Below are 27,356 nucleotides of genomic sequence, written 5' to 3'. Positions count from 1 at the left end.
GTAAGAGCAGAACCCTTCTAAAGGACAACTAAATAGTTCGGTAACGGAGGGGAAATGCTTTAAAGCTGGAGTCTCGGCATTCCAGGCTTTATGTTCTGCATTTATAGCAGACCGACTTCCCCTTACATAAATAACTTGTTTAAAAAAAACTCTTGATGTTTGTGTCCCAGGCTAACTTCTCAAAGGAACAGGGCAAGGCCCTGGTTTACCTTCATTTTAAACAAACTTGTAAATGAATCTCAGGAATGACCTGCTTGTACCAAAGTTGGGTTTAATAAAAATAGAACTGACATGTTTAACAAACATCTGTTAAACGCGTTTTGTACGCTAATTACATTCACTGGAAGAACACAGTGCTTTGTCCAAATTCACAATCCTCGCGGTCGTTCCAGCTTCCCTCTGTTAACCCCCTTGTCCCGTGTGTGCTGGATGTGCTCGTACTGCCAGCAGCCCCCTGTGCCACGGCTGGAGGTAACGGCCGGGCCCACGGGGTGTGCGGTGGGTGAGGAGGGCCACAAGCTGTAAATGTTTGATGCAGGAAACCTTCATTTAGAGCATCGCTGAATTCTGAAAAGAAAATTATCCAATTCACCCTAAGAGCTCTTTGGAAGTGCTGTGTAAATGTTCTCTTGTTTACAAGGACTGAGCATTCCCCAAACAAACCCCACAAAACCGGCCCTCAGCACGTCGGGTGTTTGTCAGCCGTGCTGGCTGAATCCAGTGCGTTCTGCCAGAACGGGGCAGCAGAATGACTGCGGGGCTGAGGGGGGAGCCCAGCTGCAGGTAACACAAGCCTGGGGGAGGGAACGACCTGTGGCTGTGGTGTGCATGCAACGGCAATCCGAGCAGGCAGGCAGTGAGACAGGAGATAGTCACGGTCTGTGAAACAGCTGGACAAAAGGCTTGCTCTGTTCTGTTTGTTCCTTTATCCTAATTCAGCACTGGGAGAAGAGTGGGCAGGCACTGTGCTAGCAGAGAGATGCAGCCTCCAGCTGCACTGCTCCCAGTCCAGTTTGTCATCCTGCACCCCGACTGGGAACAGGGGACTGTGCAGGGCCTCTCAGCACGGGCTTCAGCTTTTAGATTGAACTCCCCATTAATATGCAGTCTGGAATGTGGCTCGTAGTGCACCGCAGGGGTTTTGAAGAGCAGTTCTGTTGGTTTGTAACGTGTTATCCAGCACATGGGCGAGAAACTACGTATGTAGGCTCAAAGCTGGGGTGAAAAACAGATAGGAGCTGTCGTGGTATGAAGGTAGAGCACGTCGATTACTGTGTGCAGAATTTTTCTGCTAACACTTCCATCGGTTAACGCAGCTGGTGAAGATGCTTGAGATAAGGTAGAAAAAGGGATGGGAGGAAAAGCAGAACTAGAGACGGGAAGCAGACACGCAGCCCAGCTTCCTGCAGGGGCTGCTGAGGGCACTGCCTTTTTGCTGGCCTCTTCGTGGAGCACGCCGAGAACACGCAGACTGTGATTATATTTTATTTAAAGTAAACTACAAAAGGCAACTTGCCTCCTTCAGAAAGTCAGGCAGTCAAGTCACAGTTTGATAGAAAAGGAAGGTGCCACACCGCGGGAGGAAAGAGCCCTACCACAGAGAGAAAACCTTCCCTGTGGGATTCGGTAGGATTAATAAATAACGCGTCACAAACACGCCACTGCCCAGCTCCCGGCTGCAGGACACCTTGTAAACGGGTCAGGTGTGGGGAGGAGTGCTGAGCCCTGCTCCTGGGGCATCCCCCGGCACTCGGTGTGGTGGCTTTGACTTGCTTCCTTCTGGAACACTTGGGCACTGCTTCCTTTGCGGTTGCAGAAGAGAAGCTTGACTTTCTCCCTGCACAAATACAAGGCTGATTCTTTCCTCAGTACCAGCTCTGGCAAAATCTCAATGTAAGACTTTGGAAAGCTTTATCTGTTATCAGAGCTGCTCAGGACTCCACGCCTGCAAAGCTCGCAGTCCGGGACTTTCTTTCCTACCAGGTAAGAAGATGAGCCAAGGAAGGAAGGCCAGGAAATTTCTTGCTGCACTGGTGAGCGCTGCTGCCAAGCAGTGTAAGGATTTCCTTGCTCCTTTCTTACCCCTGCTCCCCATTTATTTATCCAGTATCGCTGAGACACCTGCTCAGCACGTAGCCTGTGCTGGGCTCCATGAAAGCCTTTCCTGCTCTGTGACAGACTTGCAGGTATTGTTACTCATACAGTACTGTCTGGGTTATGACTTCTAACTAGTACAACTAGCACCTGAAAATGCTGGCCCTGGTGTTTAAAACACCTTTAAAAAAAATATTTTGAAGGAACGTGTAAGGCCATTTTTAAAAGTGCAAGAGAAGCTTGAACTGACCTTTGTAGATTGTAAAACTGCTTTGCTATAGCGATTAACAGTTAACAGGAACAACGCTGGTAGTGGTAAGGAATTAGTTGAAGGCATTTTCCATTGTCCAGCCTGGTAAGACAGGGAAAAAACCCAGCCTGGATGGCACAAGCTGGGCAGTGCTGTCTGCAGCCAAGAAGTGATCTCCCACAGCTCCCGGGAACTTGGAGGGGGCCTTTAACAGCTCACCCAGGAAGGAGCACGGACCTCAGAACCCTTGGATTCAGGGTAAGGACTTAAAAAATAAAAAACCTAAATGGTTTGGCTCACAGCCTTTTCACTGTTAAATCAAAACCTTGGTCCTACCTGAGGACTGCTCTTACAGAGCCAGCAGTGGGAGCTCCCCCTTCCTTGAAAGCAGCTCCTGTTTGGCTCTGCCATGGGCAAGTCACGTTAGCTCCAATAAGAACGATGGAGTGTGCTGGAAGAAATAAACGTCTCATCTCTCACACTTAATCACAGCAATCTTAAAAAATAAACTGAGGCATGTGGTGCTCTCTGGCACAGCTCGTAGCCTTCTGCCAAGCTGATCCCTGAGTTGTGGGATTGTGACCGATCCCTCCCCTCCCCAGCTTTCTGTATTTACATGATGTTAAAAATGAGGAGTAGCAAACACTGCTAGAAAAATGCGTAAATAGGAAAATAACACCGTTTTGTCGTTATCCTCTGAAGGACACAGCAGTGCTCTCGCTCTGTTGTGTCTGTTGGTCTGTTTGCTGGGACCTACTGGTCCCACAGGCGCTGCTTCCAAGGCAGGATGATCTCCACTAGTCCCTTTCAGGTGCCTGTAGGGGAGGACAGGGGGAGCTGCCTTCTCCAGGCCTCAGCTGAGGGCAGAAGCCGCCCAGGTGCCCCCTCCCACCATCCGCTCCCCCATCCTCACTGTAGAGCTGGCTGAATCCATCATAGTATTCATCTGTCTCCATGGCGTCATCAGGAATTTGGGCTGGAGTAGATGTGAAAGCTGCTGGAACTGGCTGCCTTACGGCCACCTTCAACCTTGCCTGCTGGGAATGTTTCAATCCAGAAGGGTAAGGGTAGGCTAAGCTTGCCTCGGGATGGCCCTGGATGGCTTGAGTGACGGGATAAAAAATATAAATGGCGTTGGATGGCTGCAAATGCGTTAGCTCTCGATCCACGAACTCTTTGCAGTGGATGAATTCAGTACTGGTAACCTGTAAAGACAGATTTTTTTGGTAAGTTCATCATAAATTATTTTCTACTTTGGCCACTGTTTCTGTGCCTGTAATTAGGGGGAGGGCAGGGACAGGCTGTATTGGACACCTCAACAGATGCACATTAGCAATATGCATACTGAGCCTGATGCAAAACCTTTAACCAGGAGCTCCTGAACCTCTACACAACAGGTGGGTGAGTGCTCCCTCTAGTTAGGAGGCTGTGAGGTCCAGCAGGGACAGCAGACAGCTACTTATTTCAAAGTGACAAAGAGAGTTGATGGTAAGCTGCCGACCTGGGACGTTTGCCTTCTAAGCCTACGCTCTTAAAAAGCAGGTGTTCTATGAAGCTGGAGAAAAGTTTCAAAAAAACAGAGGTTGCCTTTTGTATGTATCATTAGAAGCTACATTGGTTAGATTTTAAAAGCAAGGTAACTGCTTTTAGAAGTTCTCACCATCTTCAGTGGGAAGCTGAGGACACAGCGCATGGGCAAAAGCTTTGTAGGAGCTTTCAGCCCCTCCCAGGATGGGAGAATCTCCTTGGCCAGGAGGCAGGGAGCTATCTGGGGCCAAGCTTTTTTGGAAACCTCCTCCGACTGCCAAAGGAAAGGCTCCAGCCCTTAACGGTTTCACTCCTTCTTCTGTTAGCACTAGCAAAGCCAGAACACGGACACAGGCTTCTCAGAAATCTGCTGAAGTGCAATGTGGGTGGTAAATACGCCTGCACTTTATTTATTTATTTATTTATTGGTGGCCCGGCCTCGAGAGTTGCAACCAAAGGCCATTTTGATTCCTACCTGTGCTTTCTTTAGCAGATCAGTAATAACAGGAAACCAGTCAGGAGTCAGCCTCTCCAACTCTAAGGTGATGATCACCAAGGCCAATGTGGAGCCCTTAAACTGCACTAGTTGGTGGCACGCCATACAGTGCTGTAGCTGTTTGGTCAAGAACGCAACGTGGCGGGAAGGATTCGTCTGAGGCTGCCCATTTAGTAGATGGGGCCAGTTGGACATCACCATGGCATGGAACTGGAGAGAAGAAAAAAAAAATATATATATATAAAAAAAAAAAAAGCAGAGGTCAGTGAACTTTGTATGTTTTCGTATGTTACCGACCAAACGTACAGACTAATTTCATCTCGTATCAGGAATCCAAGAGGGTTTCCCCCCATCCCCACCTTTTTTTTTTTTTTTTGTGTTTTGTGTTTGTACTTGCCAACCACTGAACTGTTTTTGAGCTTATAATGAATGTAAAAGGTCTGTGTTTCCTAACAATTTCTGAAGTTTCTATGTTATCCAGATTGCTATCTTGGAGATTCGGTTCAGACCAGCAGATAGGAGTAGAGTAAAACCAATAACAAACAATGTACTCTGAATTTACTGAGGAAACAAGCACCTAAGAAAGGCAGTTTTTACAATCAGCAGCCTAAGATGGCTTAATATTTGCACATAACCTTATAAAAGGGATCCAGGATGTTTGTATGACATGATTTTTGCCTTACTAGCACATGATCGTTTCTTGAAGACAAAGTTTAATTGTTTCTATCAAATATTTAGTAACTGCAATGTGAACTAAGTGCCAGATTGGGGTGGTCTAATTGCGTAAAACAAGGGTGAGTTATCAGTGGGATGAAAAGGGAAATGGTTTAAGAAAAACCTGTGTGTGAAATGTAGCAAAACTGACAGCTTTCTATGTACAGTATTAATAGAATGGAAATAGTTAGAAATATTTTTGCAGTGTGTATTTAAAAAAAATAAAAATGGCGTATAGTTGTGCTTTATGAGAATCTTTTTAATGTCGATTTTAGTTGCCCTTTAAAGATGGGAGTAAATTTTTTGAGCAAAATGAGAGGTTTTAAATAGCATTAATTTAAAAAAATAATAAATCATTGTAGCATTTGTCAAAAGGCTTGCAGGTAGCTAAGAGTTGGCAGTTTGCAAAGCGTCATGGGAAGGATGTGTGGGTGTGTACATGCGTGCATCCGTGTTTTCTAGTATTATTTGATAAACTGTTTCTTTAAACAAAAAAAAAAGCAAAACTTAGTGCTTACAATGTTTAAGAAATCCATTGGTGTTGCCGTGTAAAGATCCCAGTGAAGCTTATCTAGTATAATTCTTTCCATTCTCAAGATCTCAGCTGGAGAGCGTTTACAACCACTCTGCACTGCGAGCATCTTCACCGATGGTATTACCTGTAAAAAAAAAATTAAAAATAAAAATAAAGAAGGCACCTTCCTACACAGTGCTGTGTGCATTTCTCTGTGTTGTGAAGGGCTCTAACAACTCTGTACCCATCCCAAAGTGCTACGCAGACCCCTCGTTCAGGAGAGCACTCTCCTGAGGTAACTCACAATAAATGAGGACCGGTCTCGTTAGCTTTGCTCCCCTGACAAGCTAGGAGGAGGCTTCCTGTTTTACAGAGCCTTTTGTAGTTGTCTAGTTTCCTGTGGTCATTGACTCAGCTTCTCCTTTTTAGCTGAGGGGAAAAGAATAACCTCGCCACGATACATCTTAGGCTACGATGGGCATTTCGCTACAGCAGAGGATATTTGAAGAGAAGCGCATCTGACTCCAGTGCCTAGGTGTTCTGTTCTTTTGTGAAACAGAATGAAGGGAAGAGGAGAAATACACTCTGAAACGCTGTTCAAGGTCCGTTTGGTTCATGTTTGTAATTGTCTGAAGAAGCCTATCAGTCTGTTTCTGCCATGAGAGATTTTAGCTAGATGCACTGGATGATTATCCCTTGTAAGCTCACACTTCCATGGCTATTTGCTGATTTTTTGTGCCCACCCTGAGGTGGGTACCTGAGTCATTTCCTCACCAAGTTCAGTACCTAGTTTTGACTCCAAGCAAACTCATCCATTTTAAACTTCCTCTGAAGAACTCCTGCTCTGTCTCACCTACCCTACCCTCACAGGAGAATTACAGCACCTTGATGTTGTGCACACAGAGCTGTGCATGTATGTCTCGACTGTCCCCCCAGACCAAGTTTTACTGCAAGCTGTGGAGTCTGATGAGGAGAGGAGAGGTTTAAGTGCAGGAGGGAAATGCATCCATTACATAAGCAAATACAAGCCCTTCATCCATAAAGGTCACAACTCTTCCACGCGCTGGTGAAAAAGGACTGAAAATATTACAGCCACCCCTTAATGCCTACTCAGGGTAAACAAACTCAGACTTCCTTGTTACGTCCAACTTGTCAAAAGACCTGGAAACGCAAATAACTTGAACAAAAGAGATGAGTTTAGAGAATTTAAAATTATAAACATACAGACCTCATCTTCTTCATTGGTTTTTGCTGCAAGGACAAGGCAGGAAATTGCTATGCACTGAAGATATTTTAATTGGGCCTGAAGGGAGAAAAAGAAAACACTGGGTAAAGAGATAACAGTCTGGGGAGGAATAATTGTCATTCAACTACAGACGCACAAGCTTCAAATTGTCATTTAAGTTACAGCTGTTTCTGAATTAGTTTAGCTGCAGTAAGATTCATTTGAAGCCAAAAATAGATCAAGGAAATCCAAAGTGAAACAAAATAAATCCTCTTTGTGGTGCCATTTTTATGCACGTATCCCACAGTTTTAGATGATGCTATGCAACAGTGTTTACAATGCAGTGCTCCTTCTCTTAACAAAGATATAAATACGCTTGTGTCACGTGCCAGTATAGATCAGACCAGAATTAAGAGCTGCAAGGGCCAGTTCAACTCCTAACTTTGCTGTTGCTTGAACTGTGGAAAAAGTTGGCCCCACAGTTTGGTTAAAAATAGTGAGTTCAAAACACTAAAAGTGATAATGCGAATGTTTTGTGTTTAGCAGAGACAATTCATGGTACCTGAGTTCTTTACACTTACGGCAGCATTTGGACTGCAGGGCACACAACCTTCTGCTGAGGACTGTGAATCAGCAGAACCTTGGCAAACACTCGTATTTGTACATATGCCTAAAAGCATCCCCCTGAAAACCCTGACTGCTCCCTAAATCTGCTGCCAAACAGAGCACTGCCGACACCTACAATCAGCAATCTAACCAGACAAAAAGCTGACAGTCTCTACCTTTACTGATGCCAGTAACCGGTTAAGGATGCTGATAGCTAAGGCGAATGTTTCAGGGTAGAACTGGAACTGCGAGCTGATTTCTGCAATCCAGAGAACTGTTTTCTCGTAACATGACGGAGAGATATCTGTACCCTGAGGGGAAGAAAAAGTTAGAAATAAAAAAGGCAGTTAGTGCTTTGATGATTTTGTTAACATATCTCCAAAGGAAGACTCGAATCATTCTAAGCGCCCTAATTAACATTTCAGATGTCTCCAGGCTTGAAATGAAGACAGTTGCCCTCTGTGTCTGCAGAGCAAGGGAAAAGGCAAATGTTGGTGCAATTTAAAGCACTGCTCCACCTTGCCCAGCCAGCCAGGCTCTAGCTGCACTTCCAGGCACTTTGTACTGGAATTTTACTGGAGGGCTGGATGGGGCAGCACACAGCTCTGCCCTTGCACAATGCGTCTGAACCTCCAAGCCCAGCTCTGATGAATGAGGTGCTGTGTGTGCTCATTATTTCCCTCTCCAGAGAACACTGAAGCCCCTGCTGCAGCACAGCTTGCATTCAAACACCCTCAACGGGGAGAAAGGTGTGAGTCAGGGGCGGGTTCTGATTTACTCTTACAGATTTTTTAACAGCCCTTGAATTTGCTCAGCCTTGGGATCACAGAGATCAGGTCACGAGAGAATACCTTCAGGGTGAGGTGGTGGAAAACCGGCACTTTCCAAATCCTAGTCTCTCTGGCTAAGGCACTTTCCAGGAAGCAGGCAAGTCTTGAGCTCTCTGGAGGTCCAGGGCACTTCATAGCAACGCTTTGAGCCAGTTTCCCAGGCGGGAGCTGCTGTCAAAACCAAGAGAAGGATTATAAAGTGATATCCCAGCTCCTTGTGATAGGTGATTTCCTCTCAAGATGCTCGTCCAGTGCTGAGAACGAGACAGGAGCAGCCGTACAACTTCTTTGCTTGCTGATAAGCAAAGAACAGTTCTGGCACGCATTTTCCCAGGGGGAAGCTGATGATGGAAGAAAACGTGTCAGACAGCTAAACACTGCAGGCTCGCTTTCTGACTCTCGTGCTGTGTAAAAGCTCCCTTGAGCCACCAACGAGCAGTACGTATCACTGCGCTCACTGCCCCGTACAGCTCTCCCTTTGCAGAGTTAAGTTGCAACCTGTTAGCTGCAGATCCCGAATTTCTGGCAAACAGAGGCCTATTGTTTCTAAAAAAAGCATCCGAGATGATTGTTTTTTGGATTTTTTTTTTTTTTTATTTCCCAATTAACAGCTTTCCTTAAAGCAATCTCATCTTTCCCTGTTAGAGCTGAAGACACACAGCAGCTTTGGGCACACCACTCTCCAGACTGCGTATGTATTTACGTGTAATAAATGTGAAGAAAACTACTATTTATAAGATAAACAGTGAGGCTGTCTCAGCCTGAAACAGCATTTTAATGCCCACCTCATATCCCAGTTTTAAACAGGGAAAAAAAAAAAAGGGGGAAACAACAAAAAAAGACGTTCGTAGATCTGCGATTTCTGCTGCTCTCTGCAAGCGGAGCGGCAGAGGACGGCTTCCAGAGCAGCGCTTGTGGGACCTTCGGGCTGTCATTTCTCCGATAATTTATCCAATAATTTCTCCGATAATTTCTCGTTATCCCTGGAGTTCCGTGGAGCTCCCCGCTCTGACAGAAACGCCCCGGAGCCCGTCCCGCCCTCCCAGCGCTGCCGCCCCCCGCCGCCCTCCTTACCCGCCCGGCTGGGCCGCGCCGCGGGGGGGGGGGCTCCGTGCGCGGCGGGGCATGGGGCCGCCGGCGGGGCCCCGCCGCCGCCCCAGCAGCTCCGCGGGGCTCCGCGGGGCTCGGCCGGGCCCCGGGCACCGGGCGGGGCCGCTCCGCCCTGCACCGCCCCCGGGCTCGGCGGCTGCGCGCGGCCCCGGCCCGGCCCCGCCGGGCCCCGAGGCGGAGCCGGGAGTAGGCCGCGCCTCGCTCCGGCCTAGGCCCCGCGGTTGCCATGGCAACGCGCCGGCCCGCCCTTCCGATTGGCTGCGGGGCGGGGAGGGGCGGGACTCTCCCCGCCTTTCCTCGTCAGCCATTGGCCGCGAGGGCTCCGCAGCGCGCGGGGATTGGCCGCCGGCTAGGCGGGCGGGGGGCGGGCGCAGGCGCGGTGCTGTTATTGTTCCGCGCTGCGGCCCCGCGCCGCTCCCTCACCGGCCGCCGCCGCCATGCCGGTGAGCGGGGCCGGGGGGCCGAGAGCGGGGCTGGGGGACGGGGGTGGTGCAGGGGTGGCCCGGTTCGGGCCGCTTCGGGCCGCTTCCATCACCGGGAGGCTGAGGGTGGCGGCGGGGCCCGGCGCAGGGCCAGGCCGCGGGGCTGAGGGGAGCCCCTCACGGCGCGGGGCCGCTCCCGTCAGGCAGGGCCCGGGGCCGCGGCCTGGTGGCGGTGAAATTCCTGAGGGCTGCTCGGTGCCCGCAGGCGGGGAGGCGCTGAAGCGTGCGGGGTGCGCCCTGCCCTCGTTATAAACCCCCCCCCGGGTCAGGGGTAACGCCGCAGGGGTGTCCGAGGTAACGCCGCAGCCCGGGGCTGTCTCTGTGTTGTTTCAAACGCAGATCAACAAGGCCGAGAAGCCGGACAGGCCGGAGAGCTGCGACAATGTCAAGGTGGTTGTCCGCTGCCGGCCCCTCAACGAGCGAGAGAAGGCGACGGGCTACAAGATGGCAGTCAGCGTGGACGAGATGAGGGGGACCATAACGGTCCACAAAACAGACTCGTCCAACGAGCCGCCCAAGACCTTCACGTTTGACACGGTGTTTGGACCAGAGAGCAAGCAGCTGGATGTCTACAACTTAACTGCAAGGCCGATTATCGACTCCGTCCTGGAAGGATACAATGGTAAGTGCCTTGTTTCAAGGCTGTACGCCCCGTCTTGTGCTGTTTGCACTGTTAGTGATGCTGCTGGTCCTACCGGGAGCCTCCCCTGGCGAGGGCTGTAGCTGTCTGTTTGTGTCCTGGCCTCACTTAAAATACCCAGAAGGTGCTCACCGTGCTGAGCACCCGCAGTGGTTGTAGATGCTGACTGTAAACAGGGGGAGATCAGTGCTGAGCAATGCCAGCTGAGGTCGGTGAGCTGTGTGTTTTCATTCTCCATCTTCTGTTTACAAAGATAAACGCTTTGTTTCGTTATCAGAATTCTCAGCAACTCTTCACTGTACAGTTTCAGTAACCAAGCAGCCGCCGTGGTCCTGCAGTAACTAGGTATGCATACCAGGCTTGTGCATATAAGTGCTGCATTTTCTCCTCTAAAATTTGCTGTTTCAGACTAAGATGACTAGTTAAGCACATCTGCGTGGCCCGGCAGATGATCTGCTGCTTCCTACAGCTGAAAAGGGTACAACCGTGATTTGTGTGTGTGTTATGCATGCAAATACGCTGCGTTAAGGAAAAGAGATGTTAGCAAGGAAACAAATTACTACTTTCCATAAGTGTGCTATGAGCAACAACAGCCTGTAAAGTTTTTAAAGGTTTGCAAATACCTAATAAACTCTCGTGCTAACACACCCAGTTTCAGCTGGTTAAAATTGCATTTCTCCAAACTGTAATGCCAATGAAAATGGAAAGCTAATTTGGGTTTTCAGCAGTGCTGGGGCAAAACCAATTAACCAGTGTATTTCTGGAGTGTCTGAGCTGGGTCACGGTGAACTTTCTGATGGCTTCCTATGTGGGCTCATTATCTAGTTCAAACTGAAGCTGCGTCTGCAGGTTCAGAACCAGGCTGGTTCTGTGGCCTGTGGTGCAGGAGTCTCACATTGTTTCTGCTGTGACTTAGAGTGCTAGCAATAGTTGGTTTTACACCTGGTATATAACCTGCCTCTAATTGACAGTGTTATTAATTGGGCCTGTATTAATTATGTGTGAGCCCTAAGCATACTAGCATTCCATTCTTTAATCATTCTGTATGGTTAAAACAAGCTGACTTTCTCTTAAATATTTTGCAGGCTGGATAAAGCAGTGGCTCTGACCTGTTTCCCGTTGTTGTACAACGTTTCTTTTTCTCCTATCTTTGTACAGCATCTGCTGGAGAGGGTGGAAAGTTTCAACTCCATAAAAATAAGATACGCTTACAGCTATTGGGCTAAGAATTAATGAGGTAAAAATGCAGCTAGCAGCTTCCTAATTATATTTTCTTATTCTTTAGGCACTATTTTTGCATATGGGCAGACTGGAACAGGCAAGACTTTTACCATGGAAGGGGTCAGAGCAGTTCCTGAGCTTAGAGGCATCATTCCGAATTCCTTTGCACATATATTTGGCCACATTGCCAAAGCTGAGGGGGATACAAGGTACGGCTTCTCTTTACTGTTTCTGTCTTGTGTGTCTATCTGTAGAAAAAGCAAGACCTCAACAATGGCAACTGAAACCGTATCTCTGGCTTCAGCTGGAAGACTCCTCCTTAGGCAGTTCTTGACTGGGCTGCAGGATTTTATTTGTAGATTGCTGCTTTCTCTTTGCTGTCTGTGATTGCCTGACCTCAACAAATATCTTACTAAGAAAGCAACCCAACTGTTTGTCTTCAGGTTTTTAGTTCGTGTGTCTTACCTGGAAATTTACAACGAAGAAGTGCGGGACCTGCTAGGAAAAGACCAGACGCAGAGGTTGGAGGTGAGCTGCCTTTCTGAATCTGATGATATTGCTCACTGCTGTGAAACAAATATTTTAAAGACCAGAGAGCGTTTGAAGGGAAGTGGGAGGCTGGGTTCCTTGGCACGTGTCCCGTTTCCTCTGAGATGCAGTAGCAGCTGGGTATCTCTGCTGATTTCTCTGAATCTTATCTGTTTGGTCAGATGTACAGTGAGAAACTGGCTTTCAGCTGAGTCAGTTCTGTGCATGCAATGCTATCCTAAAGGCCCCCTGATAGTTTGGTAGGAGTTAGTGACTGGGACTTGAAGCCTGTATTTGCTGTTAGGGAAAGCCAGTGGAGTGTTGTCCTGCATGAGTCTCAATTCCTTAGCCATTCTCTTTCAGAGCGGAGGAGTGTTTTCTGTGCAAAATAGAACCTGGGGGAGGAAATCGCTGTAGCGATACAGTGCCACTGAAAATTGCCGTCAGGGATCTTCTGAGGATGCTCTGTCTAAACTGTTTCTCTCTTAGGTTAAAGAGAGACCTGATGTGGGAGTTTATATCAAAGACCTTTCAGCTTATGTCGTAAACAATGCAGATGATATGGACAGGATCATGACTCTGGGCCACAAGAACCGTACGTAGTCTCGCAGTGGGCAGGTTTACAGCTCTGCTGGCAGGCAGAGCGAGGGTCTGATTGTGAGACTGCAGTAAGAAGTGTTGCTCTGAGTCCTAAAGCTGGAAAGCTCCTTCAGCTGAGCACAGTGCAAAAGGATCTCCCCTCCCAATGCCCTTCTGTGCAGGGGCAGGTAAAGAAGGCCATGCCTCCTCCGTTGGAGGAATGGTGAAGGGGAGGATGCAGTGACAGCAGTCAGCATTGTCAGGGGTGCTAGTGTGTCATGGTTCTTTCCCTCCTCTGTTCTGACAAGGCTGAGCAAGAGCTAGTTCTGTGCTGTGAACAGAAGGCGGTAGATGCTTTCTGTAAGATCTCCTAGTTGAGCCCAGATCCTTTTATGAGCTAAAATTCTGATTTACTATTGCTTTTGGCATGGATTGTCATGCTCTTATTTCTTAAAATACAGCTATTTACAGGGATCAGCAGTGAAGACACTAGGCTAGTGATCTCTGTAGCTTTTAAAAGGAAACAAATGAGAACTGCTGCTGCTCTTGGGATGGGATCATGTGGTCAGCTTAGCCACAGAAGGTAGCAACGCTTCTGGTCTAGATTGGGGATATCCTGTGACTTCAGTGCCTCAGAACACAGTTTGCTGAGTCAGAGCATCCTTCTCCCATCTTCTGAAAAACAGGGTTGAGTAAAGAGGTGGGGATAAAGCTCCTTTGAGAGTGGGAAGGATGTTAGAGGACTGTGATTCATTAACCTTTTTCTCAATTAAAAGGTTCCGTTGGTGCCACAAACATGAATGAGCACAGTTCCCGTTCACATGCCATCTTCACCATCACCATCGAGTGCAGCGAGAAGGGGGTTGATGGAAACATGCATGTGCGCATGGGCAAGCTGCACCTGGTCGATCTTGCTGTAAGTAGGATCAGCGAGGTCTGCCATAAAACCTGGTGGGCATGGCTGCTCGGTTATGCGCTGTTAAAGGCTTAAAACAGAAGTCTGGGCAATTGGCTGCTTGATCCTGCTTGGCAGAGGGGTTGGACTAGATCTTCCGAGGTCCCTTCCAACCTTGGTCATTGTGTGATTACTCTGAGCAATCCAGAATTTTCTGGCATTGAAAGCTTCAGTTAAGACCTGTTTGACTTGTCTCGTTAACCACGACTGAGGTACAAGCCCAGGTTCTCTAATAATGATGAGGTGTTCAGTGACATGGCTGCTAGCCATACTTCAGGGGTAGCTGACCCTATTTGGAGGGAGGAGACATATCAGAGACTTTGTTGCAATTCCTGATTCCTGTTTCCTTTCCAGGGCTCGGAAAGACAGGCAAAAACTGGAGCAACAGGGCAGCGACTGAAAGAAGCTACGAAGATCAACCTTTCTCTTTCCACGCTGGGCAACGTCATCTCAGCACTGGTGGATGGCAAGAGCACTCATGTGCCCTACCGTAACTCCAAGCTTACACGGCTCCTTCAGGATTCCCTGGGGGGCAACTCCAAAACCATGATGGTAAGCTGAGAGATGCTCCTACCGCTGCCAGCTATTGATCTGTTCCTACAGAGACAGCACAATGACTTTGCCAGAAGAACAGCCTGGCATTTACTTGTTTCTTTCAGAGCTATTTGCAGTTGAGAACCTTTTATGTGCTTTTGCTACCTCTTCTCTTAGTCTCTGCACAGACAGGGATCTGAACGCAGTGTACATAAGCACGTGTGCATAAAATCAAATAGAAGTCGTGCTTAGGTAGCCAAAAGCAGCCTTAGTGTGGAAGCAGCAGGAAAGCTTGGGAAGGAGTGGCAGTGTGATACTGGTGGAGCTGGGGATGGATCCCTGTGAAATGACTTGTTCTGGACTCTAACACTTCACCACCTAGTAACTCGCTCTTCCGTGTGTCACAGTGTGCAAACATTGGCCCAGCAGACTACAACTATGATGAGACTATCAGCACTCTGAGGTATGCAAACCGAGCCAAGAATATTAAGAACAAGGCCAGGATTAACGAAGATCCCAAGGATGCTTTGCTGCGTCAGTTTCAAAAAGAAATTGAAGAGCTTAAGAAAAAACTGGAGGAAGGTGAGATGCCTCTGCCTGCTGGTGTTTGTCTAGACAAATGCTCACCCTGTTTGAGTGTGAAAGTTCTTCCCTATTTGAAAACGTCACAAGTTGAGCTGCTGTTTGCAGGTCAGCGTTCTGGTTTTGATTATCCTGTTCGGTTCCAGAAGAGGTGTCCTCAGGTAAGGGCAGCAGGGCCCTCCTGCTGAGGGGACCTGGCTTTGCCCACTAGGTGGCACTTGCCACTAGCATAAAGTGATGGCTCCTGGACTGAGTTCTTTGTGCTCCTGGTGAGCAAGCAGAGGTCTAGGTATGATTGGGTGTGGGGTAGGGATTTAAACCGTGCAGTAACAAAAGGTAAATGCATCCATCCTCAAGCGGGGAGAAAAATTTTCAGTAGAAAAATGAAGTAAATTTGTGTGGCAGACAGGACATAGAGGAAACAAGAAGCTTCCTAAAGCCCTGGAAATTTATGAGCTTGTGACAGTTATTAATCCATCAATATTCAAAAACTCTGGCAGAGGAATACTTCCTGAGCAGTGACCTTGGCTTGACATCTCTCTCCGGAGTGATGTTTACAGCATGGAATACGGTAGCAGTAGCTCCGATAAGGCTTGCTGCTTGGAGCCTCTCCCATTCAGGAGAAGCAGGAAATGTCAGGAACACTTTCTTCAGGGATTGGGAGCTGGATGGTGCTGTTTCATCCCTAGTGGGCAGAGGGTGGCTTCTGAAGCTTCTAGATTCTAAGCTGTAGAGAAGTGGCTTTGTTTGCTAACAGCACTGGATTTCTATCCCAATAGAAAAATCTCCAAATACTTTCAGTTCCGGGAAAATTCAGTAGCTTTACCCTTCAGCAGTCCATGGATGCTTTGTTTCCAGTGAAAAACACCTCCTGAAGTGTTCGCACTGACTTCACAGCCCTTATTAATCTTCCTTAATTTCCTGAAGCCATCACAACCTATCTGCTCACTGCTTTCAGACAAATGTCACTGTCACAATAACAAGCTGATACAAGGTGAAGGGAAGTGCATCAGAAACAATCCTTTTCCCTTCTAGGGGAAGAGATATCTGGTTCTGAGACGAGCTCTTCTGAAGAAGAGGATGAAGATGATGATGGGGAGATCGGAGAGGATGGAGAGAAGCGGAAGAAACGACGGGGTAAGGCAGCAGAGAATCGTGTCAGTGCCACCAACTTCCTCCTGTCCTGCTGCTGGTGTCAGAAACTGTAGCAAGAGTCAGGCAGGGAGAAGTGGGGTTGTAGGGCTGCCCTACTGCCGCTGCAATTATCATGCCTCTTCTAGAAACGAAGCTATTTGGTGCTGTCTCTGCAGATGGACAGCTCCCATCCTCTGTGGTATCTGCTTCCACTCGGGTAGTTGTGCTTGCGGTAACGTCCTCTTACGCGGTGGCTCCCTGGCTGCCGCAAGGTGGCTGTGTATGGCTTGTGACTGGTCCTGTGGAACTTCCCCTGCCCACAGAGGTGGGAGGAGGAAGATGCCAGAGATCAGCGATAAGCAGATGTATTAGAAATGGTTAGAGGGATATTTTGGCTGTGGCTTAGACAAAGGATTCATCTGTCTTATGGATGTTCAGTAACTGACTTCACTCTAGTGTCCTATTTTGTGTTGATAGAGGAAGAACTTGACCTTTGGTTGTCTGTGTGCTAGCTGAAAAGTTGAGTGGGAGCTGCACGCCCCTTGTTTGGGAGCACTCTGGAAATCCCATGGTAAAGTCTCCTTTATCCTACACTAGTATTAAACTACCGTGTAGTATCTTAATCCCAGAAGATGCTGCTGAACCTAGAACTGCAGGTTATGGTGTACTGTGGGAAGCTGTGGCTTCCAGATCTGGTACCTGTACAAGCAGAGTTGTAAATGACATCTGTCAAGCCTTGAGAGTTGGTTGTAACGCAACTCTTCCTTCGTTTTCCCCTGTTGGTACTTTCTAGAATCAAAAAGGTTGACCAACGTCTTCCTCAAGAAACAAGTTCTGCCCAAAGCTCCCACCAGAGGAAGCCATCTTCAAAATGCTGCTTGAAAGGAATAGAGGGCAGATAGCTGTGACTTAACTTAGCTTCCAAACGAGCTACTCTAGTTCCCTAAGTACGGGTGCTGCTCGGCAGGAGTGTGCACAGTAACTGTCCCTGTTAAAGCTGGTTCTGCCTTCCAGAGGGAGCAGTGTACATTGCTACATGCATAAGACTGGGAAGGACTCATGGTCACTGAATCCTCTGCTACTGCAGATATCCACAGCCACCTTCACTGGGATCTGGTTTTCTGTGTTGTTGCTTGAAATGGAAGCAGCCTTGGCATGTGGTTTTTAAGCTGTAGGCTGGTTAAGGTGGGTTTAACTGAACTGTCCTTGTGAGCATGCCTTTTGTGCTGGGAAGTGGTGGCTTTGCAGGCTGTCTGGGAGGGATCCTAGCAAATGCTTCCTAATGGGAACTTGTGCCTTTCTGAACTAATTTGCTGGCCCTTCTGGGTGTCTTTTCCTTGGAACTAACTTCCCATCTGCATGTTTCTTCCTCTCTGGGTTTTTCTGTGGGACTCGCTTCTGTTTTCCAGGCAGTAGCAGCAGCAGTAGTTCAGACTCCACATGCTCTGTCATAGAGAAACCTCTGGATAAGTCCTTCACTAGTGAGTGGGAGCTCTTAAGTCTCTTTAAGCTTTGGCCTTTCCATAATCTGTGCACTCCATTTTTGCAATGCCGCACTCTTCCCTGCTTTGTCTGTTGGAAAGATAAACCTGAACTTAACGTGGATAAAGCATGCCTTTCCTTTGCTGCTTTCATGCTTGCAACAGTGGTTCAATGTGCACGTTGTTAGCCAGATGTGAGAGAACAGAAAGCAATTTAGTATGCTGTTTGAACAAGTTTTAAAGGCAATTGGGAAATAATAGGATAAGTGTTTGCAACTTAAATTTTAAATACTCCCTCTAAAATGTCAGAAAGTCTGAGCAACTTTTTTTGTGGTAGGCGCTATGTTATATTGGACTCTGCCTTCTCAAAATTGGATTTGGAGAGAACGAATGAACAGTCAGCAGTTAAGCTGCACTATTTTTATACTTGCAAGGGAAACTTCATAATGCTTTGAGTGGCTTTGTTTTGGCAGACCCTTCCAAACAAAACTGGGCAGTGGTTGCTGATGTTTTGTTTTTTTTTTTTTTCCAGACTGCCCCATGACATTAAGTTTTTAGAGGAAGTTCAGAGGAACAACAAGGGATCTGGATTTTGGTTTAGCAGTAAGGAAAGTGTGGTCTGCTCCTGATCAGAGAGAAGAATCTGTCCCTTTAAAGTCCTACAGTGTTAGCGATGACTTTAACCAAAAATAAAATGCAAATCTTAGGCCTTGACTTGTAGGGACTTTACCCACGGTGGTTATCCTGTATAGGCGTAGCCCACTCTTCTCCGTGTGTGGAGAGTCGGGGAGGTCTTGCTGTATACCTCAGTAGCTTACACTAGTTGTGTTAGTGGAAAGTGTCAGCTCAGAGAAAGTGTGGTAGCAGAAGGCAGCTCACAGCCTAAGGATGACCTTTGGGTAATACTGTGATAGGCTTGGAAATCTGCTTGCTTCAAATTCGCTCTTTCAAAGCTTGCTGAAGACCTGAATATTTTGTTTGGCTGAGGACAGTTAATGGCAAATCGCTGCTGTGGCACTGGCTGGATCAGCCCATCTCCTGCAAGGCTGGAGGCAGCTCTCTTGTAGAAGCTGCACTGGGCTTTTGGTGATCAGGATGAGTGTGGTTTGGGATATTAACTGTCCTCACGTGTGGCCCTTTTGCATGTGGTGCCTTTCATTGCCCTTTCCCTATCCTGCCTCTTACTGCACTTGCTTTAATAACCCAAACTGGCTCTATACCTCTATGGAAGCATCAGTTACTGCAAATTAACCTACTAATACCCTATGTGCAATTGTCATGTATCTTGCAAAGAATTGGCTTGAAAACTTGGTTAAAACTTAGAACAAGTCTTCTGTATGCTAAGATTTCGCAGGTAATCTAACAGAATTGGCTGGCTTCAGGAAGGGAAAAAAAATGCTAAGCCTCTTAAGAAGAAATCCACACTCTGTTTCTTAGGGCATGATCTTTGCGGCAGGCTCATGTTACACTCAAATTCTGCATTGCATTGAATGGGCAGAAGAATGCAGGAGTGAGCTGAAGACTATCCTGGATATGCCGAGCCCTTTTAAGTACAGAAACATCCTATGCTTTAGCACAAAATCATGATGCATTAATATTTGCTCTAATGGAGTTTTATTTCGTAGTGATTATTCTGTTTTCTAGTCTGGAGACACGCATGTAAAATTAATGCTTGTTCTGATGTTGATGAACTTTGTCCAAAATGATCAAGCAATAATATATTTTCTTTCCTCCTTTTTATGCATATGCTGCCTCTCTGCGATTTGCTTTCTACTTCCTCTTAATGCAAGATCAAGCAGGTTGGTGTAATCGATTTCCACCTCCTTATAATACAATTGCAGAGCTTGTTAAAGTGTCCTGCAACTCAGTCTATTTCACTCTTTTCTCCAAAACTGAGAACAAACAGGTCTGTGTACTAACATGTAAAAAGCATCTATCTGGCTCACTGCTTTATATGATCAGGCCACTAGGTTCACTGAGTTGCTCTGGCTATGTCCTTTTTAACACATGAAACGTACCTGGTTTGCTTTCATAGTAGGTAACACTCTAAAGACACAGTTAATAAGCACTGAGATTTGCTGTGACCTTCAAATCTGTGGGTAGTCACTGTTTCATAGATTGAATATCACCCAGATGTTTTCCTCTGCTGTCTGTTTGCATGGGGTTGTTTTGAATTTCCCTAGTTTCTGTATTTTCACTGTAACTTGTTCTTAAAACACCTACTCGCTGACTTTGCCATAGGTAACCCCTTAGAGTACAACAAGCAAGGGGGTGGGAGGACGTGCTAACTTGGAATGTGAATATGTAGGTCTTGGTAGCCCAACGAGTTGTAGGCCACGGCAATCTTCTGTTTTCTATTGGTTGGCCTAATTGACCTAGTTAAAATATCTGAGCTTGGGCTTCCCCTTAGGCAGTATTCCTTTTCCACAAGTGGTCTTCGTATGGTTTCTGTTTCAGGGCATTATGTTCTTGTATTAGTTCTGTAGAGCTTCTTCATTGCAGGAACTGGAGGCAAGTCAGCAGCATTAAAATGCAACTTGAAAGACTGAGTTGTGCCCAGCTTGGAGCCCTTGAGCTTTGGCATGAAATTAATGCTTGTTAAATGCAATTACTGAATCTGAACTTAAAAAAAGTGCTGTGATACAGAGGTAGTATTGTTATCTGTGAAATAATTTTTTTTCCCCTATCTCTTTGAAAGGCAAAAAGAAAGTTTCCCCTGATAAGATGGTAGAGATGCAAGCAAAGATTGAAGAGGAGAGAAAAGCTCTTGAAACTAAGCTTGATATGGAAGAAGAAGAAAGAAATAAAGCCAGAGCTGAACTGGAGAAGAGAGAAAAGGATTTGCTTAAAGCTCAGTGAGTGCCATGCTCTTAAGTATTCTTATTTTTATTTCTTTTTGTTGTGGTGTGGGTTTTTCTTCTGTTAATCTTCAAGTCAGTCATTGATATGTGGAGATGCATGGTGAGGTGCTAGTCAAACTGAACATCAGCTCTTGCTGTTATCAGAATGAAAGAGGAGCTTCCTCTGTGCTTCCAGATTAGAGCAGGTAGAAAAGAAGTCTATATATTTTTTTTTTTTTTTTTTTTTAAACCTCAGCTAGTTGAGATGGCCTAGAAACTTAAATCCTGCAAACACTGGCGACCAGTGAAGAGCAGCACTACTGCTGTGTCAGGGGCAATAGCGATGTAGCAAGCCAGGTTTCCTGCAGCACAGTGCTGTGAGCGTGCCACCCTGAGTGTAGGGGTTCTGCATGCTGGAGGAGAAAAGCTGCTGGGGTCGCCTGCTATCACCAGTGCCTGGCACCCCCTGAGAGAGGGGAACTACAGTGGGAGAGACCTGTCTGCTGAGCTGGTTTAGCCTGCATGAAAGTGATGGGAGCTGGAGTTAAGGAAATCAGTGCTCTCACTTGTACTGCCTCACCCCCACGTAAACCCTTGGCAGCCAGACAAGTTTTTCCAGCCCTATGAATGCTGTCTGGGCTGTAGGACTGAACTCGAGCTGGCTGCCTTGTGAGTGCCTAAGGATAGGAGATTTTCCACTCTACCTGTCTCTCTAGACAAGAGCACCAGACCCTGTTGGAGAAACTGTCTGCGTTGGAGAAAAAGGTGATTGTAGGAGGAGTGGACTTGCTGGCAAAAGCAGAAGAACAAGAGAAGCTTCTGGAAGAATCAAATATGGAGTTGGAAGAACGAAGGAAGAGGGCAGAACAGCTTCGCAAGGAGCTTGAGGAGAAGGAGGTGGGTTATACCCGTAGGTGTTTGGAAACAGCAGCTATAGTAGGACACATGGTGTTTATGTGCCTTTGCACATGGATGAAATGTGGCTCTGCTCTGGAAGTGTAGCAGAAGCCAACCACTTTGGTGGTGCTCACTTACCTGGAGGAGTGTAATCACCGTGGGTGTGAGCCAGCCTGGCCAAGCCAGGTCTCCGTGCCCTTGGCAAATGTTTTTTGTCCAAGTAGTTTCCCTTTCTGTTCATACTGTTGCAAATATTTTTTATTATGTTAATAATGTGAATGTCTGCTAAATCTCGCATGCAGCAAGAACGCTTGGACATTGAGGAGAAGTACACCAGCCTCCAGGAAGAAGCACAGGGGAAAACCAAAAAACTGAAGAAAGTTTGGACCATGCTTATGGCTGCAAAATCAGAGGTCAGTGTCTGAAGTGCGCAGCTTGTGGTGGATGACAGGAGTGACTATAGCTTGTAGCTACAATCAGCTTTGTAACTCTGGAAAAAGTGCCATAGATTTAAAATATTTTTGCTTGTCTGCTTGGTTCATGTAACTTAAAAAGAGCTGCACAGGAGTGCGTTGTGGAACTTTTCTTTAAGCCAAGCTGAGTTGGAGTATGCATGAGGCTCTGAGATACTCAGGACTTCAAGGAGATGTACTGGTTGTTATGGAAGAGAATAAAAGATAGCTGGTTTTTACTCTTTACTGCTCTTTACTCTCTGTCCTTTCTGTGTGTTACCCTCATCCTATCTTCCTCAGTCCCATTCATTCAGTGTGTCCTTTGGCTGCTGTCTAGAGTCCCTGTTTCATGAGAATTACACTGTATTTGCGATCAGGGACTTTCCTTGGAATCTTGCCAGGGATGTAACTTGTTTGCACACTTTGCTCTTAGCTAGTACAAAGGTTGGACTGGCAGAAAGCCAGTTTCATGTTTCTGAGACCAGGAAGGTTATGTGGTTTTCAGCTGTCTCTGAGCTGGAATGTGTTTGGAGGGTATATTGAGATAAATATTCTAGTCCTTCTAACCAGAGTTTGCCTTCCTTTCCCAGGAATCTCATACAGGCAGAAAACTGTTTTAGGCTGTTACCTTACACTAGCTCTGACCCTCCTCAAATGTCTTGTTTGTCTGTAGATGGCAGATCTGCAACAAGAGCATCAGAGAGAGATTGAAGGCTTACTAGAGAATATTCGACAGCTGAGCAGGGAACTTCGTCTTCAGATGCTTATCATAGACAACTTCATTCCTCAGGACTACCAGGTAAAGATGCAGACCCTAAGCCCTTGATGTAGGCACGTGCTGTGTTCACTGAGCCCTCCAGCTATATTTGGTCCACTGACAAATGGAATTAGTTGGCTTCCCTTCCCTTTGTGAGGAAATGATAGGCAACTGACTGACGCTTGTCTGCCAAGCTGTAGCACAGATGAGTTCCTGGACTACAGTTCTGTAATTCTGTGATTCTGTGATTGCAGATTTATACAAAGTAATAAGTGAATTCAGAGCTTTCACTTGGGTTCATTCTTGTTCTGGTATCACCCACAAATGCCCAGAAAATCATGTTTAAATCTGACACATACTAATAGGAAATAGAAAAGCTATTTTCCTTAATCTTTGCTTTTCTGTATTACAATGTGTTTTTACTGCTAACCTGGTTGCGTTGATAAAGTGGGAAATCCATATTTTAATGGGAACTCTAATGTATGCAATTTGGGAGTGATGTTTTTCCTCTGTAGTCTTCAGAGCATAAATTGGGGTTTTGATCATGGTATGGCAGTCCTGACATAAACAACTTGAAGTGGTCAAGGCTGTTCTTAAGCAACTTGTCTAGGCTTTCCAGGATGCATCTTCTGGAAAATGTATCTGGAGCATAGATCATTGTTACAGGCTTGCACAACTTCTATAACTTCTTTCTAGGAAATGATCGAAAACTATGTTCACTGGAATGAAGACATTGGAGAATGGCAGCTGGTAAGCTAGCTGACTAATGTACAAGCTAACGTTAGCACAAGCTTCTGAGCCCAGAAATAAATTTATATAGCTGTAGTTTTTACTGTGCACAAACAATTTTACTAACAGACCTTTCTTTTATTTAAGAAATGTGTTGCATATACCGGAAACAATATGAGGAAACAGACTCCTGTCCTGGACAAAAAGGAAAAAGATGTGAGTGGCTTCTCATAAGCATGTGTTGAACTGACTAGGTCTAAATTCTTTGCTTACCACAGCGTGTACATTTATGGGACAATCATCAAATTTCATTTTTTTAATTTGAAAATATTTTTTCTTGTCTTAAATAGAGCAGCTGATCAGCACATAAAGGTTCTGATGTTTTGCTGTCTTTCCCTTTAGCCCTTTGAGGTGGATCTGTCCCATGTTTACTTAGCTTACACGGAAGAAAGCTTGAGGCAATCTCTGATGAAACTGGAGAGGCCAAGGACTTCAAAAGGAAGATCTAGGCCCAAGACTGGTAGAAGGTGAAGAATTTTGGAATATCTGTATGTAATGGGAAACTTACACGGGAAGGCTTAAGTTTGTGCCTACAAACTTGACAAATGTTTGAAGACTTATTGTTATAATCCAAAATGCTAAGATTCTGCACTATGTAAGATTTACCAGTGCCAAGTGAGGCAGAACCAAGCTGAAATCTTACTGTGGTAAAATCTTGCCCAGAAAGACATTTATGTAGGGACTTTTCTGGTGTCCTTTTATGACATTCCCCTTTTCTGTCGTCTTGTTTTATTTTACTGTCTGCTGCTTTAGTTTAACAAGTGACACACTGACAGTGTGTGTGCTGGTATTACCAGAAAGTAATGTACTGCTGGGGGAGACTTCAGCAAGGGTGTTCTTGATCTTTTTCTGACAGATGCTTTGTGGAAAAGTTATCACTGTAGTTCTGACTTGAAAAGTGGCTGGTCCTTGTCTTTCCTGGACAGCATAATGATGTCTGTGGTTATTTTTCCTTTCCTTTTTGCTCTCCAAACAGAAAACGTTCTGCAAAGCCAGGAGCTGTCATTGACTCCCTGCTGCAGTAGTGTGACGTGTTCAGAATTGCCGTAAAAATCAGTGAGTGTATAAGGTTTGGCCAGAATATGCAATTCAAGATGGCACAGTTCGAAGTGGCTATAAAATCCATACCTTGCTGGTATGGAGCTTTATTTAAGATATATATAAATGTATTTTTCCTTAGTTGCCTGTATACTGTATGTTATATTAACATAATATTAAACTGGTATATATTACAGTTGTGAAATTCTGTGTTAAACAATGTGTTGTGCAGGGAAGCTGTTGCTGGTAATCCTTGTTGAAATGTATAGAAAATAAGGGTTCTAGATGTGTTTTTTAAGTGCTAGATGACGTATTAGCTCAAAATGGTTGATGGAATCCTAAAATTTAATACTGGTAAATCTGATTGTCCTGCTTTGCACATAACTGGCAGCTTTCACTGTTTGTCCTCTCTGCACTGATCTGTTTTGAATGTGGTTGCTGCAAACCCTTTGAGTTAAGAGCATTAACCCTTTTATTTAAATATTCCTCACTGTATCTATTAACCTGATCACACTGTGTATGAAATAACACAGTCCTCTTTGTTTGCAACCCTGGCTGTACAAAGAAAGTAACTGGGTTGGGAGAATCTTGAATTATGCAACTTTGGGACTTCGGGGAAGGGGACCATGCTCTGTTTAAGTGCAACAGAAAACAAGTATTTCTGAGTAGTGCTTTTAGTTTGTGTGTGTGTGATCTGCTGGCACTGTGGAGAGTGAGGCCTTTGTAAAGTCAAGAGAACTCTTTTCCTCCTCCCTTTTAAGTCTGTGTTTGCAGCATTGCTTTGGCTGCTGCTTCTGCTTCTGAGCTGGAAATTGTTTTAAATTGATGTGAATTCTTTGTAGTAATCTGGACAGCACAGATTATTCAAGGGAACTGCTTTACTACAGCAGGACTGTGAGCACTGGGGTTCCATTTTTCTCATCCCTGACCATAACTGAGGCTGAATTACTCTCCTTTATTAGGATAGGCAAAATTGCTCAATTTTCCCAGCACGGTAACATCCCCTGAAACAGCTCATGCTGTTTGTTGGACACTATCATCTCCTGTTTCTGGCTATGTTTTGAGGGGGGAAAGAAAGGTCTCTGCTGGTAACCATTTATGGTGGCTGCTCTTTGATATTTATGCTGCTAATAGACACATAAACACTTTAATACACTACTTTTGTGTCACAGAAAAAGACGCATCTCCTTTTGAATTGTGTGTGCTATGTAACTCATGCTAGAGCATAGCAGTTGTAGGAATCTCAACAGTCCCCATGCCAGTGTGGTGTTAATTAGCTGTAACTTCCATGTAATTGTAGTGTTACCTAGAGTTTAAAAAGTTGTGCTTACTAATGTGAAGAATTGAGTCCTTAAGCATGACATGAAGAGCAAGATTGCTCCTCAGGTGTCCTGAGTTCTGGACAGAAGCCATGTTTGCTATTACCAGAGCACTCTTGTGAAGTATTTGCAGTAGCTAGAAGTTGATATCTCTTTCTTACTGTCCTGATGCTTAACTGGATGTACCTTGCAAATCTGTAACAGCTCTGTAGCGGGATCTGCAACAGTTAAACTGGTCTTGCAAGGCCATGCTTTGCTCTGGAGATGCATTAACTCTATTCTAAATGAGTCCTAAGCTTTTCCCTGTTTTTTCAATGTGTTTTTTCAGGATCATGACCTAGGAGGAGAACATACTACTGCCCTCCTGTTTTTTTTGGGGGTGGGGGATGGAGGAGGGGAGAAGTGGAAGGGAAGATGAAAAGATCCGATTTGTCACCTAAATTCATACAAGATGCAGATATAAACATTGGCATTTTTTTCCAGTCTAGCATTTGAGTAGAGGTAAAGAGGGAGACCATCAGTGGCTCAAATATGCTACTGTGAGCCATGGCACTACATTTAGACTATTTAAAGCTCAACTATAAAGGTACATACATTGTTTGAATTCTCGTTACAATCCTGCTGCTGAAAACAACTGTACTCTGTATATTTAAGAACCTTGGGACAGAGAAACTTCAAATAATTGCACACCTCTGTAAATTGGAGAATTGATTGGGATTTCCTGTTACGGGAGCTTGTTTTAAGAACAAATCTGCTCTTACAAGAGGACTTTTCTTAAAGTGGAGCTGTCTTCATGATGATCTGTCAGCTTGGCTTGCCTGATAGCTGTGGTGGATGTTGTTGAAGTTCTGTGAACTTCCTTTCAAAAAAGAGCCTGGCTTGCAGATTTGTCCTACTGGTCCTCTCTGTAGCCCAGGACAATCTGTGAATGTCAGGTGTTCCCGTCACATGTTTTGAAGAGGAATGGGCTGGGTTTGTGTGGGTTTTTAATCCACACAAATAGTCAGTAGAGCCATTTTCATCCCAGGTCAGTGCGAGTCCTATAGAATTTCTCAGTCATGTTACCATTAAGTGTGTGCGCTCATTTTTGCACCTTGCTACCAGAAGATTCCCTTCATTCTCAAATATCAACCTTAACACTGAGTTTTCCAGGCTTTGTGTTTACTGTCATATAAATAAATTTTCATATTTAACTTTTGTTCCTGAACCTTTATTCAGGTTCAAGGGAGGAGAAAATGGTCCTTAGTGCCTTTCAGAAACTTACTGTCCGCATACATCCAGCTTTCACCTTTCTCAACAGTTTTGTTTAGCCAGTTCTGTATATAGGAAAAGCTGCTTGTCTAACTTGTCTATCTATTTATTGGTTTTCTAACTGTTTATTTTTTATTATCTTTGTGTTTTATGATTAATTTTATTCAATACACTGTACATATCAGTATTGTGTCTCCAAAGCATGTTCATACCATGAAATAAAATTGTTGATTCTACCTCCCCGCTTGTTTTTTCAAGTAACTGTATGCATACAGACTCCTAAATCATTTGGGAGTCAGGAGTGATGTCAGGAAGGGTGGCTGAAGCAGCCTGTATAGCGTTGGAGCACTTGCAGGAGAAGTTAGCTAAGTGAGCTTGGGGTGCTGGGGAGATCCTGTTGCCAAGCCCCAAGGCAGCGAGCAATAAACTCGGGGGAGAAGCAGACAGCAGAATGAGAGTGGGCTTGGCAGGCCTGAGATCAGTGGGGTGAGGGTGAACACAGAGCAGACGT

The 27,356-nt window shown here is 45.7% G+C and overlaps 2 protein-coding genes across 4 annotated transcripts; one reads left to right on the top strand and one right to left on the bottom strand.

Annotated features, from left to right (window-relative positions):
• Nucleotides 1–712: 712 nt before the first annotated feature.
• On the bottom strand, nt 713–9,444 carry CCNI2 (cyclin I family member 2). 3 transcript variants are annotated; one of them, XM_084295280.1, is made up of 8 exons: nt 9,331–9,444; nt 8,278–8,427; nt 7,603–7,737; nt 6,824–6,898; nt 5,600–5,740; nt 4,347–4,577; nt 3,258–3,549; nt 713–3,159 (listed from the first exon to the last, which is right to left on the bottom strand). In XM_084295280.1, exons 2-8 carry the CDS (start codon nt 8,389–8,391, stop codon nt 3,152–3,154), a joined length of 996 nt encoding a protein of 331 aa, XP_084151406.1. In that variant the 5' UTR covers nt 8,392–8,427; nt 9,331–9,444; the 3' UTR covers nt 713–3,151. The 3 variants fall into 3 exon arrangements, with proteins under 3 accessions (XP_084151406.1, XP_084151404.1, XP_084151405.1); XM_084295278.1 differs by having other exon boundaries at nt 713–3,549; XM_084295279.1 differs by having other exon boundaries at nt 713–3,549; nt 8,278–8,424; nt 9,331–9,438.
• Nucleotides 9,445–9,764: 320 nt separating this feature from the next.
• KIF3A (kinesin family member 3A) lies at nt 9,765–27,081 on the top strand. Its single transcript, XM_084295284.1, has 18 exons — nt 9,765–9,809; nt 10,188–10,470; nt 11,774–11,918; nt 12,153–12,237; nt 12,727–12,832; nt 13,593–13,732; nt 14,126–14,323; nt 14,713–14,887; nt 15,923–16,024; nt 17,431–17,502; nt 20,201–20,357; nt 21,059–21,239; nt 21,542–21,652; nt 22,365–22,490; nt 23,145–23,198; nt 23,325–23,393; nt 23,580–23,704; nt 24,214–27,081. The coding sequence occupies exons 1-18, from the start codon at nt 9,804–9,806 to the stop codon at nt 24,260–24,262; spliced, it is 2,184 nt and encodes a 727-aa protein (XP_084151410.1). The 5' UTR covers nt 9,765–9,803; the 3' UTR covers nt 24,263–27,081.
• The last annotated feature ends 275 nt before the right edge of the window (nt 27,082–27,356 follow it).

The sequence above is a fragment of the Netta rufina genome (assembly GCF_964035555.1).
Source record: "Netta rufina genome assembly, chromosome: 14".
NCBI classification, from domain to species: Eukaryota; Metazoa; Chordata; class Aves; order Anseriformes; family Anatidae; genus Netta; species Netta rufina.
Note: the sequence above shows the minus strand (reverse complement) of the source record. Positions and strands in the feature narration are given on the sequence as shown.